General features: G+C 37.7%; 1 protein-coding gene across 1 annotated transcript in view; it reads left to right on the top strand.

The window, feature by feature from the left end:
• The window catches only part of LOC139731038 (uncharacterized), a 46476-nt gene extending 30132 nt beyond the window's left edge, over nt 1-16344 (top strand). The window contains exons 10-13 of the mRNA XM_071641920.1: nt 9556-9733; nt 10964-10967; nt 14605-14674; nt 16100-16344. Coding sequence (XP_071498021.1) covers nt 9556-9733; nt 10964-10967; nt 14605-14674; nt 16100-16344 — 497 coding nt within the window. The remainder of the gene's footprint in view (nt 1-9555; nt 9734-10963; nt 10968-14604; nt 14675-16099) is intronic.
• Nucleotides 16345-18418: the final 2074 nt, after the last annotated feature.

Genomic DNA, 18418 nt, shown 5'->3' on the forward strand with positions numbered 1-18418 from the left:
ATTGAAGAAAAAAAGTAAAATAGCTAAGTATTTTGTTTCGTGATCTTGCGGGGTTCGAACCCGCAACCTCACGTCTCTGAGACGTCGCCTTTAACCGCTCGGCCATACGTCTCGGCGAGAAAATATGAGGAACGTAAACTTATGTATGTGAAAGCTGAATCGGAATCGTTTTGTCCACATTCCATTCTCATTTTCAGTTTTAAACTGCAAAATTGTCAACCTGATGAGGAGATTTCGAAGAAGAAAATGCATGATTATTGCAGCTTATTGTCTCAGCTACAACATACTTAAGTTTCAGAGGAAATGAAGCAGAATCAGCTGAGATAAAGGTGCTTAAACGTTGTCAAGTCAATGCATGGTTTTAAAAAAGATCCCCTCCCATAGACATAACACGTAAACTTGTCCGATTTTGCGTCTTTACCTTTAATCACAATTTAAAGTATGATGACGTCATTAAATTTCAAAACCATGACATGGACCTGAAAGGCAAATGTTCAAAGTACAACATATCTGAATTTGGGATAATATTGAGCTTAAACAACAGAGATACGAGCAAATGAATGTCAGAAACAGTACCTCAAAAAAATTAATTCCACTTTTTTGATTTCAGATGATGATATGATGACGTCATAATGTAATTATGGAAATATTAATACTTGAAACGTTATTTCCAATTCATATGTTTTTGTAATATGCAATAAAAACATAGGGTAACCAGACGTTTTAAAGAGCTATGGCGAAATAAACAAAGACATGTTTTTCGCTATATTTGCACAAAGACGCGCACACGAAATTTCAACTTTGACGCCAACGCATTCCTTTGTTATAGGTCAAAATTGATCGGAAATCAATGGATATTGTTACTTAATGTATCAGGAATCCAAATCTGTCAAAAAATGTGCATTTTCAGTTTGCTTACGCGCACTACGCGCGAAAATGTGCGGACGGACGCGAACGCGCGAAACGCTTAAAATTGTCTGAAACTTCGAGATTTCCCATTGGTAAGTTGTTTTGAGCCTTTTAAAAGTTTGACGCGCGCGTACGCGCGCGTAATAATGTCTTAGGTAATTAGCATTAAAATGTATGATAGAGCGTGACCTGAACTTAATGTCCGCCGAAAATGATACAGACATGACCTTTAGATATGAAGTTATGATCGATCATGTAACATGGTCCGAAAATCACAAAATGGCGCCTAGATGACGTCATAGATATGTTACTGTCATGAAAACCTTATTGTGGCTAGATTTTGTCATGAGACATGTTCCCTGAAAATGTCATGTTATTCCGTAATGTCATTCTTGAGATATTGATGACACAAAATTGTCCAGAAAGAAAGAAGAACGAGACATGAAAACTCGTCACATTGAGGACGAGTTAGGTGATACGCTTGTGGTCATCAGATGACAGTCATCTGTGATCGACAAAGAAAAGAATGTGATATAGGCACCTTGAAGTTATATTGAGCGTGTATGCGAAACCGTTTCTGTAACCACTCGGCCACGGGTCATCCACGGAAATGGTAAGACAAAAAAAAAATGTATAGATATAACAGGGGGAAAGTCAATGCCCACTCAACCAACGTGGCCGTGTGAACATCTATTGCATTGCTAGACGGAAAAGCGGCCTTGTAACGACTGAGGTCGCTATGCCATTTCTGGCAACTTGGGAAAAATACGTCCCGCAGACATAAAACCTATAATCGGCTGGTTTTCATACCTTGCCTTTAATCACAATTTTCAGTGTAATGACGTCATCAAATTACAAAACAATGACATCGTCTTGAAAGACAATTGTTCAAAGTACAACACCTCAGTCGTCGTCATTACATACTATGATCGGTTTGACAAAGTCAACCTGCAAAATTTTGCTGCAGTCGAAGCAATGTGGTCTCCAACACATAAAAAAGAGGGTTATGGCGTGTGTGTGTGTGTCTGTGTGTGTATAGGTGCGTTTTTATACGAACGTGATTTCTACATGGACGAATATGTAATACAAAATTGAAGAAAAAAAAAGTAAAATAGCTAAGTATTTTGTTTCGTGATCTTGTGGGGTTCGAACCCGCAACCTTACGTCTCTGAGACGTCGCCTTTATCCACTCGGCCATACGTCTCGACGAGAAAATATGGGGAACGTAAACTTATGTATGTGAAAGATACATGAGGAATCGTTTTGTCCACATTCATTTTCATTTTCAGTTTTAAACTGCAAAATTGTCAATCTGATGAGAAGATTTCAAAGAATAAAATGCATGATTACTGCAGCTTATTGTCTCAGCTACAACATACTAAAGTTTCAGAGGAAATGAAGCAAAATCAGCTGAGATAAAGGCGCTTAAACGTTGTCAAGTCAATGCATGGTTTTAAAAAAAATCACCTCCCATAGACAATACACGTAAACTTGTCCGATTTTGCGTCTTTACCTTTAATCACAATTTAAAGTATGATGACGTCATTAAATTTCAAAACCATGACATGGACCTGAAAGGCAAATGTTCAAAGTACAACATATCTGAATTTGGGATAATATTGAGCTTAAACAACAGAGATACGAGCAAATGAATGTCAGAAACAGTACCTCAAAAAAATTAATTCCACTTTTTTGATTTCAGATGATGATATGATGACGTCATAATGTAATTATGGAAATATTAATACTTGAAACGTTATTTCCAATTCATATGTTTTTGTAATATGCAATAAAAACATAGGGTAACCAGACGTTTTAAAGAGCTATGGCGAAATAAACAAAGACATGTTTTTCGCTATATTTGCACAAAGACGCGCACACGAAATTTCAACTTTGACGCCAACGCATTCCTTTGTTATAGGTCAAAATTGATCGGAAATCAATGGATATTGTTACTTAATGTATCAGGAATCCAAATCTGTCAAAAAATGTGCATTTTCAGTTTGCTTACGCGCACTACGCGCGAAAATGTGCGGACGGACGCGAACGCGCGAAACGCTTAAAATTGTCTGAAACTTCGAGATTTCCCATTGGTAAGTTGTTTTGAGCCTTTTAAAAGTTTGACGCGCGCGTACGCGCGCGTAATAATGTCTTAGGTAATTAGCATTAAAATGTATGATAGAGCGTGACCTGAACTTAATGTCCGCCGAAAATGATACAGACATGACCTTTAGATATGAAGTTATGATCGATCATGTAACATGGTCCGAAAATCACAAAATGGCGCCTAGATGACGTCATAGATATGTTACTGTCATGAAAACCTTATTGTGGCTAGATTTTGTCATGAGACATGTTCCCTGAAAATGTCATGTTATTCCGTAATGTCATTCTTGAGATATTGATGACACAAAATTGTCCAGAAAGAAAGAAGAATAAAAAGAAATAAAGAGAGATTTTGACAATCACAATAGGTGATACGCTGATAGCGTATCACCTAATAAAAAGAACGAGACATGAAAACTCGTCACATTGAGGACGAGTTAGGTGATACGCTTGGGGTCATCAGATGACAGTCATCTGTGATCGACAAAGAAAAGAATGTGATATAGGCACCTTGAAGTTATATTGAGCGTGCATGGGAAACCGTTTCTGTAACCACTCGGCCACGGGTCATGAACGGAAATGGTTAGACAAATAAAAACAACAATGTATAGATATAACAGGGGGAAAGTCAATGCCCACTCAACTAACGTGGCCGTGTGAACATCTATTGCATTGCTAGACGGAAAAGCGGCCTTGTAACGACTGAGGTCGCTATGCCATTTCTGGCAACTTGGGAAAAATACGTCCCGCAGACATAAAACCTATAATCGGCTGGTTTTCATACCTTGCCTTTAATCACAATTTTCAGTGTAATGACGTCATCAAATTACAAAACAATGACATCGTCTTGAAAGACAATTGTTCAAAGTACAACACCTCAGTCGTCGTCATTACATACTATGATCGGTTTGACAAAGTCAACCTGGAAAATTTTGCTGCAGTCGAAGCAATGTGGTCTCCAACACACAAAAAAGAGGGATATGGCGTGTGTGTGTGTCTGTGTGTGTGTATAGGTGCGTTTATATACGAACGTGATTTCTACATGGACGAATATGTAATACAAAATTGAAGAAAAAAAAGTAAAATAGCTAAGTATTTTGTTTCGTGATCTTGTGGGGTTCGAACCCGCAACCTCACGTCTCTGAGACGTCGCCTTTAACCACTCGGCCATACGTCTCCACGAGAAAACATGAGGAACGCAAACTTATGTATGTGAAAGATGAATCAGGAATCGTTTCGTCCACATTCCATTCTCATTTTCAGTTTTAAACTGCAAAATTGTCAACCTGATGAGGAGATTTCGAAGAAGAAAATGCATGATTATTGCAGCTTATTGTCTCAGCTACAACATACTTAAGTTTCAGAGGAAATGAAGCAGAATCAGCTGAGATAAAGGTGCTTAAACGTTGTCAAGTCAATGCATGGTTTTAAAAAAGATCCCCTCCCATAGACATAACACGTAAACTTGTCCGATTTTGCGTCTTTACCTTTAATCACAATTTAAAGTATGATGACGTCATTAAATTTCAAAACCATGACATGGACCTGAAAGGCAAATGTTCAAAGTACAACATATCTGAATTTGGGATAATATTGAGCTTAAACAACAGAGATACGAGCAAATGAATGTCAGAAACAGTACCTCAAAAAAATTAATTCCACTTTTTTGATTTCAGATGATGATATGATGACGTCATAATGTAATTATGGAAATATTAATACTTGAAACGTTATTTCCAATTCATATGTTTTTGTAATATGCAATAAAAACATAGGGTAACCAGACGTTTTAAAGAGCTATGGCGAAATAAACAAAGACATGTTTTTCGCTATATTTGCACAAAGACGCGCACACGAAATTTCAACTTTGACGCCAACGCATTCCTTTGTTATAGGTCAAAATTGATCGGAAATCAATGGATATTGTTACTTAATGTATCAGGAATCCAAATCTGTCAAAAAATGTGCATTTTCAGTTTGCTTACGCGCACTACGCGCGAAAATGTGCGGACGGACGCGAACGCGCGAAACGCTTAAAATTGTCTGAAACTTCGAGATTTCCCATTGGTAAGTTGTTTTGAGCCTTTTAAAAGTTTGACGCGCGCGTACGCGCGCGTAATAATGTCTTAGGTAATTAGCATTAAAATGTATGATAGAGCGTGACCTGAACTTAATGTCCGCCGAAAATGATACAGACATGACCTTTAGATATGAAGTTATGATCGATCATGTAACATGGTCCGAAAATCACAAAATGGCGCCTAGATGACGTCATAGATATGTTACTGTCATGAAAACCTTATTGTGGCTAGATTTTGTCATGAGACATGTTCCCTGAAAATGTCATGTTATTCCGTAATGTCATTCTTGAGATATTGATGACACAAAATTGTCCAGAAAGAAAGAAGAATAAAAAGAAACGAGACATGAAAACTCGTCACATTGAGGACGAGTTAGGTGATACGCTTGTCATCAGATGACAGTCATCTGTGATCGACAAAGAAAAGAATGTGATATAGGCACCATGAAGTTATATTGAGCGTGCATGCGAAACCGTTTTTGTAACCACTCGGCCACGGGTCATCCACGGAAATGGTAAGACAAAAAAAAAAACAATGTATAGATATAACAGGGGGAAAGTCAATGCCCACTCAACTAACGTGGCCGTGTGAACATCTATTGCATTGCTAGACGGAGAAGCGGCCTTGTAACGACTGAGGTCGCTATGCCATTTCTGGCAACTTGGGAAAAATACGTCCCGCAGACATAAAACCTATAATCGGCTGGTTTTGATACCTTGCCTTTAATCACAATTTTCAGTGTAATGACGTCATCAAATTACAAAACAATGACATCGTCTTGAAAGACAATTGTTCAAAGTACAACACCTCAGTCGTCGTCATTACATACTATGATCGGTTTGACAAAGTCAACCTGCAAAATTTTGCTGCAGTCGAACCAATGTGGTCTCCAACACACAAAAAAGAGGGATATGGCGTGTGTGTGTGTCTGTGTGTGTGTGTAGGTGCGTTTATATACGAACGTGATTTCTACATGGACGAATATGTTATACAAAATTGAAGAAAAAAAAAGTAAAATAGCTTAGTATTTTGTTTCGTGATCTTGTGGGGTTCGAACCCGCAACCTCACGTCTCTGAGACGTCGACTTTATCCACTCGGCCATACGTCTCGACGAGAAAATATGGGGAACGTAAACTTATGTATGTGAAAGATACATGAGGAATCGTTTTGTCCACATTCCATTTTCATTTTCAGTTTTAAACTGCAAAATTGTCAATCTGATGAGAAGATTTCAAAGAATAAAATGCATGATTACTGCAGCTTATTGTCTCAGCTACAACATGCTTAAGTTTCAGAGGAAATGAAGCAAAATCAGCTGAGATAAAGGTGCTTAAACGTTGTTAAGTCAATGCATGGTTTAAAAAAAAATCACCTCCCATAGACATAACACGTAAACTTGTCCGATTTTGCGTCTTTACCTTTAATCACAATTTAAGGTATGATGACGTCATCAAATATCAAAAGCATGACATGGACTTAAAAGGCAAATGTTCAAAGTACAACATATCTGAATTTCGAATAATATTGAGCTTAAACAACAGAGATACGAGCAAATGAATGTCAGAAACAGTACCTCAAAAAATTAATTCCACTTTTTTTGATTTCAGATGATGATATGATGACGTCATAATGTATTCAGGGAAATATTGATACTTGAAACGTTATTTTCAATTCATATGCTTTTGTAATATGCAATAAAAACATATTGTCACCTGACGTTTTAAAGAGCTATAGCGAAATAAACAAAGACATGTTTTTCGCTATATTTCCACATAGACGCGCACACGAAATTTCAACTTTGACGCCAGCGCATTCCTTTGTTATAGGTCGAAATTGATCGGAAATCAATGGATATTGTTACTTAATGTATCAGGAATCCAAATCTGTCAAAAGATGTGCATTTTCATGTTGCTTACGCGCACTGCGCGCGGAAATGCGCGGACGGACGCGAACGCGCGGAACGCTTAAAATTGTCTGAAACTTCGAGATTTCCCATTGGGAAGTCGTTTTAAGCATTTAAAAACTTTGACGCGCGCTAATGCGCGCGTAATGATGTCCTAGGTAATTAGCATTAAAAAGTAAGATAGAGCGTGACCTGAACTTTATGTCCAAGGAAAATGATACAGAAATGACCTTTAGTTATGAAGTTATGATCGATCATGTAACATGGTCCGAAAATCACAAAATGGCGCCTAGATGACGTCATAGATATGTTACTGTCATGAAAACCTTATTGTGGCTAGATATTGTCATGAGACATGTTGACTGAAAATGTCATGTTATTCCGTCATGTCAATGTTGAGATATTCACGACACAAAATGTGCCAGAAAGAAAGAAGAATAAAAAGAAAGAAAGGAAGATTTTGACAAACACAATAGGTGATACGCTAAAAGCGTATCACCTAATAAAGAGAGATTTTGACAATCACAATAGGTGATACGCTGATAGCGTATCACCTAAATAAAGAGAGATTTTGACAATCACAATAGGTGATACGCTGATAGCGTATCACCTAATAAAAAGAAATAAAGAGAGATTTTGACAATCACAATAGGTGATACGCTGATAGCGTATCACCTAATTACTGCTTCAGTTTGCTTGACATGTTCATTAGTGGAGTCCATCGGTAATTTGCTGTAGGTTGGGGTGCTAGCAGCATTATTACCTCAGCAAGGTATTGTTCTCTATGAAATAGATTGAATAAATACAACAGAGCCTTTGTCAGCGGGTTCGATAATGAGATTCTTATTGGTGCGAAGTTCTCGGAGAGCTGTTCTCTCTTCCGGTTTTAGATTACTAGCATCCTTGCATCTGTGCTTCCTCAATTTTCTAATGATTTATCAAGTTGTATCTAAGTACAGCGCTAATGATGGGAGACATTGTGTTTCGGCAGCCACATATTCAATTTGTAGTTCATCTCTTCAGTTGTTATGCCATTCCCACATATGTATTTGTATCGTTGAGTATTTGTCAATATTCCTTCCTACTGCATTACGATGCGACATTATTTTGTCCTTGAGAAGATCTGTCTCCTCCTGCATTGCGTTGATGTTCGTTTCGGTTGCCTGGATGCTGATGCCTCGTAGAGAGCCATTTGCCATTTCCTTTGAATTTCCTCGCTCGAGTTCAGACGGGACGATTTCTTGATGTTGACACCTGGGGTACGACCTTCTTTCTTGTGTATCTGAAGATCACCCTGTGCAGACGGTACTCCATTAGGTTGATGAATTAGCGTTGCATTCGTTGATTTTTGCGGGTGCAGGTTCACTTGGAGTTCCCATCTAAAAGATGTGGATATCGTAAATGACGATGTTAAGTTCTCTAGTCTTAGATGCTACTAATTATCATCTTTGAATATTGAAATGCCTCATTGTTTATTTGTTAGCAGTTCACCATGCAAGGACTTCGTTCTTCATTTTGAGATAAACTACATTAATTTGTGGCAGGTTGATTCCATATACTACAGGTTTTTAGAGCTGTACACACATTGATAAATACTTTCCTTGAATGTTATCAATTACCTCAGTTAGCAATGATTTCGTCTAGAAACACCAGAATCCTTTACAACCTCTAATACCTTGGAACAGTAGCTTTGGTAAATGCAAACTTTATTAAATCTTTTACCAACCTTTAGTGATTTGCTGGCTAGCTTTTATCCACTCCTGTAGACTTCTTCAGGTCGAGTGATTGCACCGTTTCTTTAGCACTGCCTATATACTTGTTTCTTAATCGTTGGACCGAAAATTGGTGATAAGCTGTATCCTGGCTCCCTATTAAGTGTGGGTTTGATTCTGTTTATCCAGATGGACTCTTTCACTTTTCTTGGCCAAAATTCCTTTCTAAGGCTAGTATTGTTGCATCACTCCGTCCAATATTGTGTCCTGCTGTGTTGAGGGCGTGTTCAGCAAAGGGCTGAATGAGAGGGGTTGTTTAACCTTAATATAATTATGCATTCCTTTCTTAGCCTTGGTAACCTCATTATATGTATTCTGTCACATACGTGCCATAGATATTGTTAACCACTCTGGACTAACTTTACCTTATCAACCTTATCAAATGTATTCTTTTACACGGACGTGCCATAAGGATTGTTAACCACTTTGGACATAAATGACCCATAAAATGATGTTTTTCCTCATTGGATATATAAGCTTTTGAATAATTCACATTTTGTATGGCATTTTTATGAACATAATTGATTGAAAACTGATTTTAACATTTTTCTTCGTATCAGATGTTGACAAGAAACAGTAAAATTGAGACCCATCTAGCTCACTAAAAAGATACACTTCACATCTTCACATGAAAATGAAAACAATGTACAGGGTCAATCAGATGCGACAATGGTTGAAAACGGTTGCAATTGAGTGTTATTACATGATAACCATGCATCATGTAGGCCTACGAGTACTGTTGTGCTCACCTGCAAAGTTCTCCTGTGTAAACTGCATTCACAGAGGCTGAGTACACGTACAATTTGCGGAAGCCCATCGTCCCGTTGAAGATGCAGAAAGACTATAAGGCCGATGGATGGCTGGGAGCAATGTTGGGCTCCAAACTTTACATCGAAATGCACGCTGTAGAAATGGTGGAAAGAAATATCGACAAACTTGTCCGTGAGCTTGCCAACAGAGGGCGCTGCGAAGGCAACGACAGGCCAAACGAGCTTCCAGATCGCCCAGGTTCTTTCACCCCACCGTCCTCGGAGGCAGGCAGAGGACATGGAGGTATGTAGGATGTACTGCATTATGATACGCCACTAGGACTGTGTTCAGTATCTAAGGAACAAAAATATTGTGCAAGGCTCAAGGTTATATGCAAGCCAAATATCATTCAATTATATAATATTGGATGGCCTTGAGATTGATACAAGGAAATATTGGACGAGCTATGCACAAATATTGGACGAGTCGAAGACGAGTCCAATATTTTGCTTAGCGAGTCCAATATTTCCTTGTATTAATCGAAAATAGGACATTCAATATCATCATTATTATCCTACAGAGGATTTTAGCAAAGAATGTTTTCACTTTGGCCTACCCTTTCTGTCTCCGACTCCGAGTGCTGTTCCTACTGTGTAGTGATCCTGACATGGGGTATGGTACATGTACACTCTTCAGTGCAAGTTAATCCACTTCAGTCTCTGATAAAACAGTGATCTGTGTATCCAACTAAGGTAGCCGTCATGCTACTGTTAGACCGAGATCTAGCTAATTTAGCCCAGAATTAGATGTATTTCTATCCGAGATCTGAGAAACAATTCACGTCACATCTACAGTAGATCGTGAAAGATCGAATAGGCTACCACTACCACAACTATAGTCCTATACTGTGCTGTATATAACGTACTTGTACACACGTACGTACATGTACAGTAACTGTAATGCGGCATATCGCGCATGCAAATGCAAGCGCAGCGGCGGCGGCCGGCTACATTGATCGCGCGCGGGCTATCTAGCAGTAGCGCTGAGCATGCAGAGCTGCAGATCAATCGTCGCCTTGCGCCTGCATGCACAAAAAATGCAACTTGTTTTCATCAAACCTAAATTTAACTACCTGTTATGAAAGTGATATTTTGAAAAATTGTGTGAAAAACAATTTCAACTAATTGATATATGAAATTTGTTTGTATAAACACAGAATTTTAGAAGAAACGATATTCTAGTTAATTCGTGATTGACCAATCACAGACGTTTTTACTTCTTATTTCAGGTCATCTCGTATATATCTCTACCAATCACGGTGCAGTTTACAAAAACTTTGGGGAATCCCCCTCTTGCCGTCCAATATTTTAAATATTGGTCGCCTCGGCAAAAAATATTGGTCGAGTTCAACAAACTTTTTAAGTGGGTTGGAGGTTATGAGGTGCGTCGACAAAATAACACTTGTATTTGGGCTCTAAAAATCCTCTGTATGGATAATAATGCCAAATATCTGCAATGCATAGAAATACCCGAAAGGCAAAAATGGACATCATCGATCCAAATTATATGCAAGACACAAAAGAAGTAATTTATGCAAGGCACAACATTGATCAATTTGCAAAATATGCAAATCTCGAATTTACTCGAGGTAAAATATATGCAATGAACAAAAAACACGCATGACCAAACTATCAAAAACAAAAGACATGCAGTGCACAAAAATATGCAATACGCCAAATATTATGCTAGACACGAAATTGATCAAGTTACAAAATAAATGCATATCACAAAAAATAAAAATAAAAATCTGAAATATATCTTTTTTAATGTGAGACAAACATGACCTATGCAAGACATAGAATATATAGACACAAAATACATTACGCTTGCTATTAGGATTGCCATACACCAGCGTTTTGGTTGTTGTTGTGTGTTTTTTTATTAATTCAAGACGCGAAAATTCGTTCTAGCTCTAAAAAATAATTTCGAGACGTTTTATCACTGCTTACGACAGCAGTAGCTGGAGACACTGTACGAATTAAGTATTCTCGACAACGGACTCCATGTGCGTCCAGTGGGTTTCCACGTTCGTTGATTCACGAATCACACGTAAAATTGATTTATAGCTATACACACCATTGAAAGTACACATATACAAACGACTTTCACGTGATGACAATGCATAAATCGTGGGTGCATGAAGTATTATGTACAGTCAAATTGATAGCGCAAACCCACGGACATTTTGATACTAATGGCATATTAGCAAGCGTATAGCCAGCCGAAGGCTTTTGGGAATATCACGGAATTGCACGTCGTGTCTATTTCGAGTAGGCCTAGTCGGTCTACACAAATGGCGATGAAGGGTATTTTGTAGAGTGTCGTGTGTAGAGTTAGGAGTAGAAGTGTCGTGGGAGACCCCATGTCTGTTCGAAAGAGTGAGTGAGTAGCAGCTTTATGTCGAGTAATTGGTCAAAACTTACCTTGACGAAGATATCATTTGGTAGAAAAATGGTTTGTTTTTCATAAAGTGTAGGCTTGTACAGATATGAGTGGAACGGTACATGCACCCAACTTGTTTGTTTTCAATCTATCGAGTGCATTAACGGTGACACTTATGAATTACGGCCAAGGCTTGTTAAAAGATAAGACAGACCTTCTGCTCTACCTGTACTGGCATTACATAAGATCATTGACAAGGAAAACGGAAAGGTCATTGGTACTATACTGTACAGCATGTCCCCAAAAAATTACAATCAAATTTTCCCTTTGATAACACCCAATATGATTAAACTGTCTAAATGGTACTTCAGGGTCTTAAAATATAACATTTTAGCTCTATTTTGCAGAAAACCTCATTCAATTTGGTTAAGCGGTCACAGAGAAATGTGGGATGCTGTGAAGCATGTCATGAGTCTGATTCTTCCAAGTTTAACACTTTGTGTGTGAATACAATAGACAGAACTAGGAGGGAAGAGATTCCTTACATCTTCTACAAAATTCCTCATTTCTCTTTGACCACTGAAGCAAATTGAATGGGGTTTCTGTAAGCTGTGGGTAATGAGTTACAGTTTCATACCCTGAAATTGTATTTGGATTGATTTAATATTTCTAAAGTTATCATTGCGGAGGGCACCGTTGTATTTTTTTTGGGGGGGGGGGACATACGGTATAGTCATCTATTCTGTTGGCAAGCATCCATATGCAAGTCTACATACTCAATTATGATGTTTATTTCATATTTACTGAATAATTACGAAGTTTTAGTAATTGACTTAAAAATGGACATGCATTATATACACTCGTATTTCACCAGCATATTAAGGTACATGTGTTGTTGCTTTGCACATAATCTTAGGCATTGCATATATTTTGTATTGAATATGTGGCTTCAGCATAAAATATTAAGCCTTGCATAAAATTATATTTCGTTCCTTGATCTATATTTTTCTTCTAGAAAAAAAAATGAATTCAGTAATGGTGTGCTACACTACGAAGGGCCATAAGCAATGGACAATTGCCTAGAAATCATAAAGGAAAATTGTTTATGTTATCGTTAGAAGTTCGTGTGAACACATCTTGGTCATGAATATGTATTTCTGTCAAGAACAGCGTTGTCAATTCACGTGAAACATCAATGAGCACTGTTATGATCATATCACAATAGTTTATATCGAATAACAAAACAATTCAATCAAGTCTAAAAGATTAGGCCTCAGATCAAAGTGAAAGAGAGCTAGGGTCATGTGGAGCATTGTAAATGTACACCATAGTCTTTGATACAATTATGGTGGTTTTTTCATCATGTTTCGTAAAAACCTCACACCATGTACACCTTGTAATATATGAAGAGATTGTTCGCAAAAACCGATAAGTCCATATTTGCCTAATGGAGATATTTGCGATTAAAGGTCAAGAAAAATAAAGAGAATAATAAGAAATATTTTGCTTCTTTTGACCATAACTTCAAAAATGTACATTTATATGCAGTGACCAATGTATCATTCAAAAGGTATTATTTTGTACTTTATGACAGAGACCGTATTTCAAAATCTTCAAAAATGGACTTATCGGTTTATCGTGCTTATGCAGCAGTGCTTAGCAGTGCCAAAGAAAAAGAAGAACGGGGTTTCGATTTCGTTGTCCGATATGTACCTTGCATTAATACGTAAAACACATGAAAAAAAAAGAACAATCAAACATATAACACCTAATCATAATAGCACCTCCCCTTTGCAATTGCTTGCTCGTGTATATGATATATAGTGTAGTATATTATGGTGAATTACGGTAAGATAATGATTGCATGACTGATCACCTTGTTTTTCGTCCCGTAATTTGCTTATCACACTGACTTCTTTCGCAGTATATAAAGCTTAGTTCATTCACTTCTTATGTAAGCATTACATTTTGTACAAGTTCTTATACCTATTTTTCCCGCAGTGTCTTATTTTTTCCAAGTTAGTCGCAAAAAAGCCTTTTTTTTAAATTTCCGTGAAAACAAAGTTTTTTCGGACTTATTCTTATTACAAGATCTGAACATAACTGCAAAATTTTTATTAATGAAAAGTTGCAAATTTTGGATCTAGTAACGTAAATGCATAAAGACAGAGAGAGAGAGAGAGGGAAAGAGACTTATTTTTTCTTACTTGTCTGTTATCTAAATCTGCCATGTGTTGGTGAGAAGACAAATATAGACCAAGGACGCTCAACGGTGAGCGAAAGACCATATACCATCTTAATTACTGTACTTAGAGATCCAAAACTATGATCTTTCTGATCAAATTTTTTTACTTCCCCTTCCAAACTACCAATGACCCAGTAGTTGAGACCTGCTTTTTGCTATTAGCTGCAGTTTGCGTTCCTGCTTTCAAACATTTCCTTTACTTTTTCTTCAATCTTACAATCCCGCTGCCATTGAGCATTTACAGGCACAGCAGAATGGGGGACTATTATGTTCTCAAACAGGTCTGTACGATTTTCTTTCTTTCTTTCTGTTTACTGACACTTTGCATTTCGTGTTACCATTTCAATGCTATCAGTATATGGTCCAGGGCAGGTCCAAAAGATTGTGGAGACGAGAGAAGTTCCGGTGATCGTGGAAAAGCAGGTTCCGGTAGAAGTTGTGGTGGAGAGGATAGTGGAAAAACCGGTGGCTGTTCCTGTTCCCAGTCCAGCACCTGCCGAATATGGTGAGATAGGAATGAGTGCGGCATTAGCTTCTTTGAATTTTGTTTCCTCGCGGTATCACCAATAGCAGTGGCTCTGAATACCGAAAAAAAAGCTAAACCAGTAAAGATACAAAATTAAGTCATTGTACCCGGACTTAGTGTTTTAACCCATTCCATTCAGGAACCTGGTGGCATGTGTATTAAGTCTATGGGAATTTCACAATTCCGTACGGAACGGGTTAAATTTCGACGGTTTCATGTCCGATCCTGGACGCTTCGTAATGAAGCTTCCATGTAGGATCGGACGTAAAACCGTCGGAATTTAAAACAGTAAGTCTAGTTGCAGTGATTTTAGTTTGTCCCTTTATGGAACGTTACCTGGATGAACCAGAACTTAAATGCTAAACCAGTGTTAATTATGGAGAAAATGATAGAAGAAACGACATGACTGTTAATGAAAGAGAGAAAAAAAAAACCAACAGGTATTCGGCGGCGTGCAAACACCACCTTTTCTTGGCGTATATACTGAGTATACAATGCTGGATTTTTTTTTTCTTTACAATTATCGTTTTTGTTAAGAAACATGATTTTTCTTGTTCTTTTTATTTAGTATATTCCAGACTGCTTTTGCTGGCTATTTTGAATCATAGCTCCAACTCGTGGCATTATTACGAAAATAGCCGTTACAGTAGTTTTGCAGATGTACGTCCAGTTGTAACCACATACTCACTGCTCACAGTAACTCATGTATTTCATAAAACTTACAGATTCGAAGTTTTAGGCGAAGTCCACATTGAATTTGAGCGAGATTTCTCAGCCGTAAATCTTAAGTATAACTAAGCTTTTTAAGGGTGAAACGTCCTTCTCGGATATTGTTGAAAACTATGCATTTCTGATATGGCATGTCAGTAAGGTTATTGATGTGATCAATCCATTATGTATAATGTCTCGCTTACCTGTTCGTGAGCAGCGTGGAAAAGTATACATTTTTAGCGCTCTCTCGCTTTGCTGCCTCAGTGTCTCCATATCCAGAACTTAGATATGCCCCCTCTTGAGAAAAAAAAAATGGGTACGCCATACATCTATACGCAATCTGACCACAGGAAAACAAAATGGAAGAAATTGATGATTATTTTATGAGATTTATAAGTAAAGAAATTAATCTCGCCGGTAGAGCGTAATATGATTCTGTGGATGAAATGAAGAAGATGCTAGAAATGCATGTATGTTGCTCGAGTAGGGAACAAATTGCGGCCATGCAAAAAGTACGGTGGAATATCAAAGACCATTTTCTGTGCTGCGAAAGAAGATAAATTATTGGTCTCATAGCCTTGTTAGGCAACATTACTTGCAAAAATACTGATTGAGTGAAGGAATAAAATGTTTTTCTTTGCTGTAATGTGCAGGATCTACGTGCGCCGCCTTAGTTAAAGAATGGGACATGCAAGGCGTGAAGATGTGGTTGGAGAGAAAGAATTATTCGCACGTGCAGAACTGGTTCCTGGGCTACTGTGGAAAAGATCTATTGAGCCTGAAGAGGATGGCGAATGATGCTCCTGATTTCTTCTACCGAAAAATGGAGAGTGACTTCGGATTTCGTAGCCTGATAGAGATTCTACGCTTCAGAGATATGCTCGATGAAATCAATTAAAGCTTCTTAGAATGTAACGCGGCCGGCGTTATGATAGCATACTCGTAGTACAGCAGATGTAGTGTAAAGTGTAGTGTAGGTCAGTCTTTTAACGGTAGTTTCAATTGTACAGATTGTTTGTGTGCTTTTTTTTTGGGGGGGGGGGCAAAAATGATGGGAATGTGTAAGATCGATAGCTTTATAAAGCTTTGGTGCTGTTTTTGTTACTTTTTTCTTCCAGGAGAATAATCAATTACCAATATGTCTCAGCACTAATAAACTAACTGTCACTTTCAGTTAAATAAGGTCTGCATCGGAGTCTCTTAGTACGCTCAGGTAGAATGGTCATGACCATTGTGAGGGTTTTTTTTGTGTGTGTACGTGTATCATCGCGACAAACATTGGTACATCAAGTAAGTAAGTCTGTCATAGTGACTCGATTCAGACTTCAAAGTACAGAATTCCACGATTGCCGATGTTATTTGAAGGACAACAAATTGTTCAAAAAGGGGAAATATAGATTCTATAACAAGCCTGAGTTAATTGTGTCATTTTACATAATTCTTTGACACTGACAGGGCTTGTCATATTTTGAACCTGCCCTATTCTCAAAAGTAAGTGACAATGTCGTTTGAGGAGTCTTTATGTATGTCCCTGAGAGTGATTTTCGTTTATCCATAATCATGTACTATGTCCTTGACGGGGCATATTGAAAAGACACAATGTGGAAAATCTTTGAACAAAGGGGCACATTATATGCCTGAATTGGGTATTTGACCTACCACTTGTGTGCCAAATTTGTCAATACGCAAAAAGTGCCCTCTTTATAGACGTGTTTTTGGTTTGTGAGCATACCAAGTAAAACTAGAATACGTTAAAATGGTATGTATATCATTCCATCAATAAACGAATTAATGAATTTGACAAGCGGATCTCGCATTGCGTACACGCCCATATCCCCTGCGGTGACACAAAGGGCTTAGTGTGCCAGCCACAGACATAGTTGGCTCTTGTTCGTGACATTGTTTTGTACAAAATACTGTATACTTGGAAAACTACTAAATTGTACAGTCAAGATTGTTCATCAAATTACGAGACGGGATATCGGACGAGAGATACCGGACGAGATATCGGGTGATCACGCAACTCTCTCAAAGTTTTGTGTCGCGGACATTATTTTCTTTTTCTTCTCTTTTTTCCTTTTTTATATTCTTCGACGTTGATATTTCCCTAATTCATAAATTGTCATTCCTTTCAATCGTAAATATTAAGTAAGAATTTATCCCATTTCAGCATCTGGGAATCTACACCATACAAGCAATGCTTTTATGAGGATTCCTCATATTTCACACGTTTAATTGTCTTAAATGCTGTATTTGACATTATTCACCCATGCATTTTTTGTTTTGTTTATGGTTTACTTGTTTAAACGTGGAATATGGAATAATAAAAACAAATAAACAAAATCCGAGAAAGCCGTTGCTTATAGGTAAAAAGTACAAAATTAAATGTTGTGGTATTGTTTATGTTTGTATACATGTAATATGGAATTTAGACAATTGTTTAGTTCCTCTAATAATAATAACAATAATAATGATAATAAGGTGCAACTTATCCATACACAAATGCTGCAAAAGTCTTTATCTGTAAGGGTATCGTATGATCCTCCCCTTAACATGGACGTTCTGTGTATAGTACTCCTTATTGTGAAGAAAAAAACCCACCAAATTTAAGGAGTGCTGCACATTGATAAATTATTTCATATTACAAACATTGTAGGATAGCGATACCACTTGGCATTTTTCCTTTGCCCCCACCACGAAAAATGCGTTCCGCCGCCGGAATATATAACCGGTTATTTTTGTTTTGTAACAAAGAAATGGATGTTAAAATGATTGATTTAGCATGCCTATTTGACATCTCAGTGGAAGAAAAATCGGGGTCATCCTCGAGACTGACACCCACGAGTCATTGGGACCACGAGTTCGACATAGAAAAAAAGGTCCATGCGTAAATCGAGGAACGATATGAGATTCTCCATATACCGAAGGTTCTTTAATCCGAAAATGAAATGAGATTCGTCATTCCGAATTAA

The sequence above is a fragment of the Diadema antillarum genome, unplaced genomic scaffold, assembly GCF_040938485.1.
Source record: "Diadema antillarum isolate AM-2024a unplaced genomic scaffold, OU_Dant_1.0 seq00000348_RagTag, whole genome shotgun sequence".
Taxonomy (NCBI): Eukaryota; Metazoa; Echinodermata; class Echinoidea; order Diadematoida; family Diadematidae; genus Diadema; species Diadema antillarum.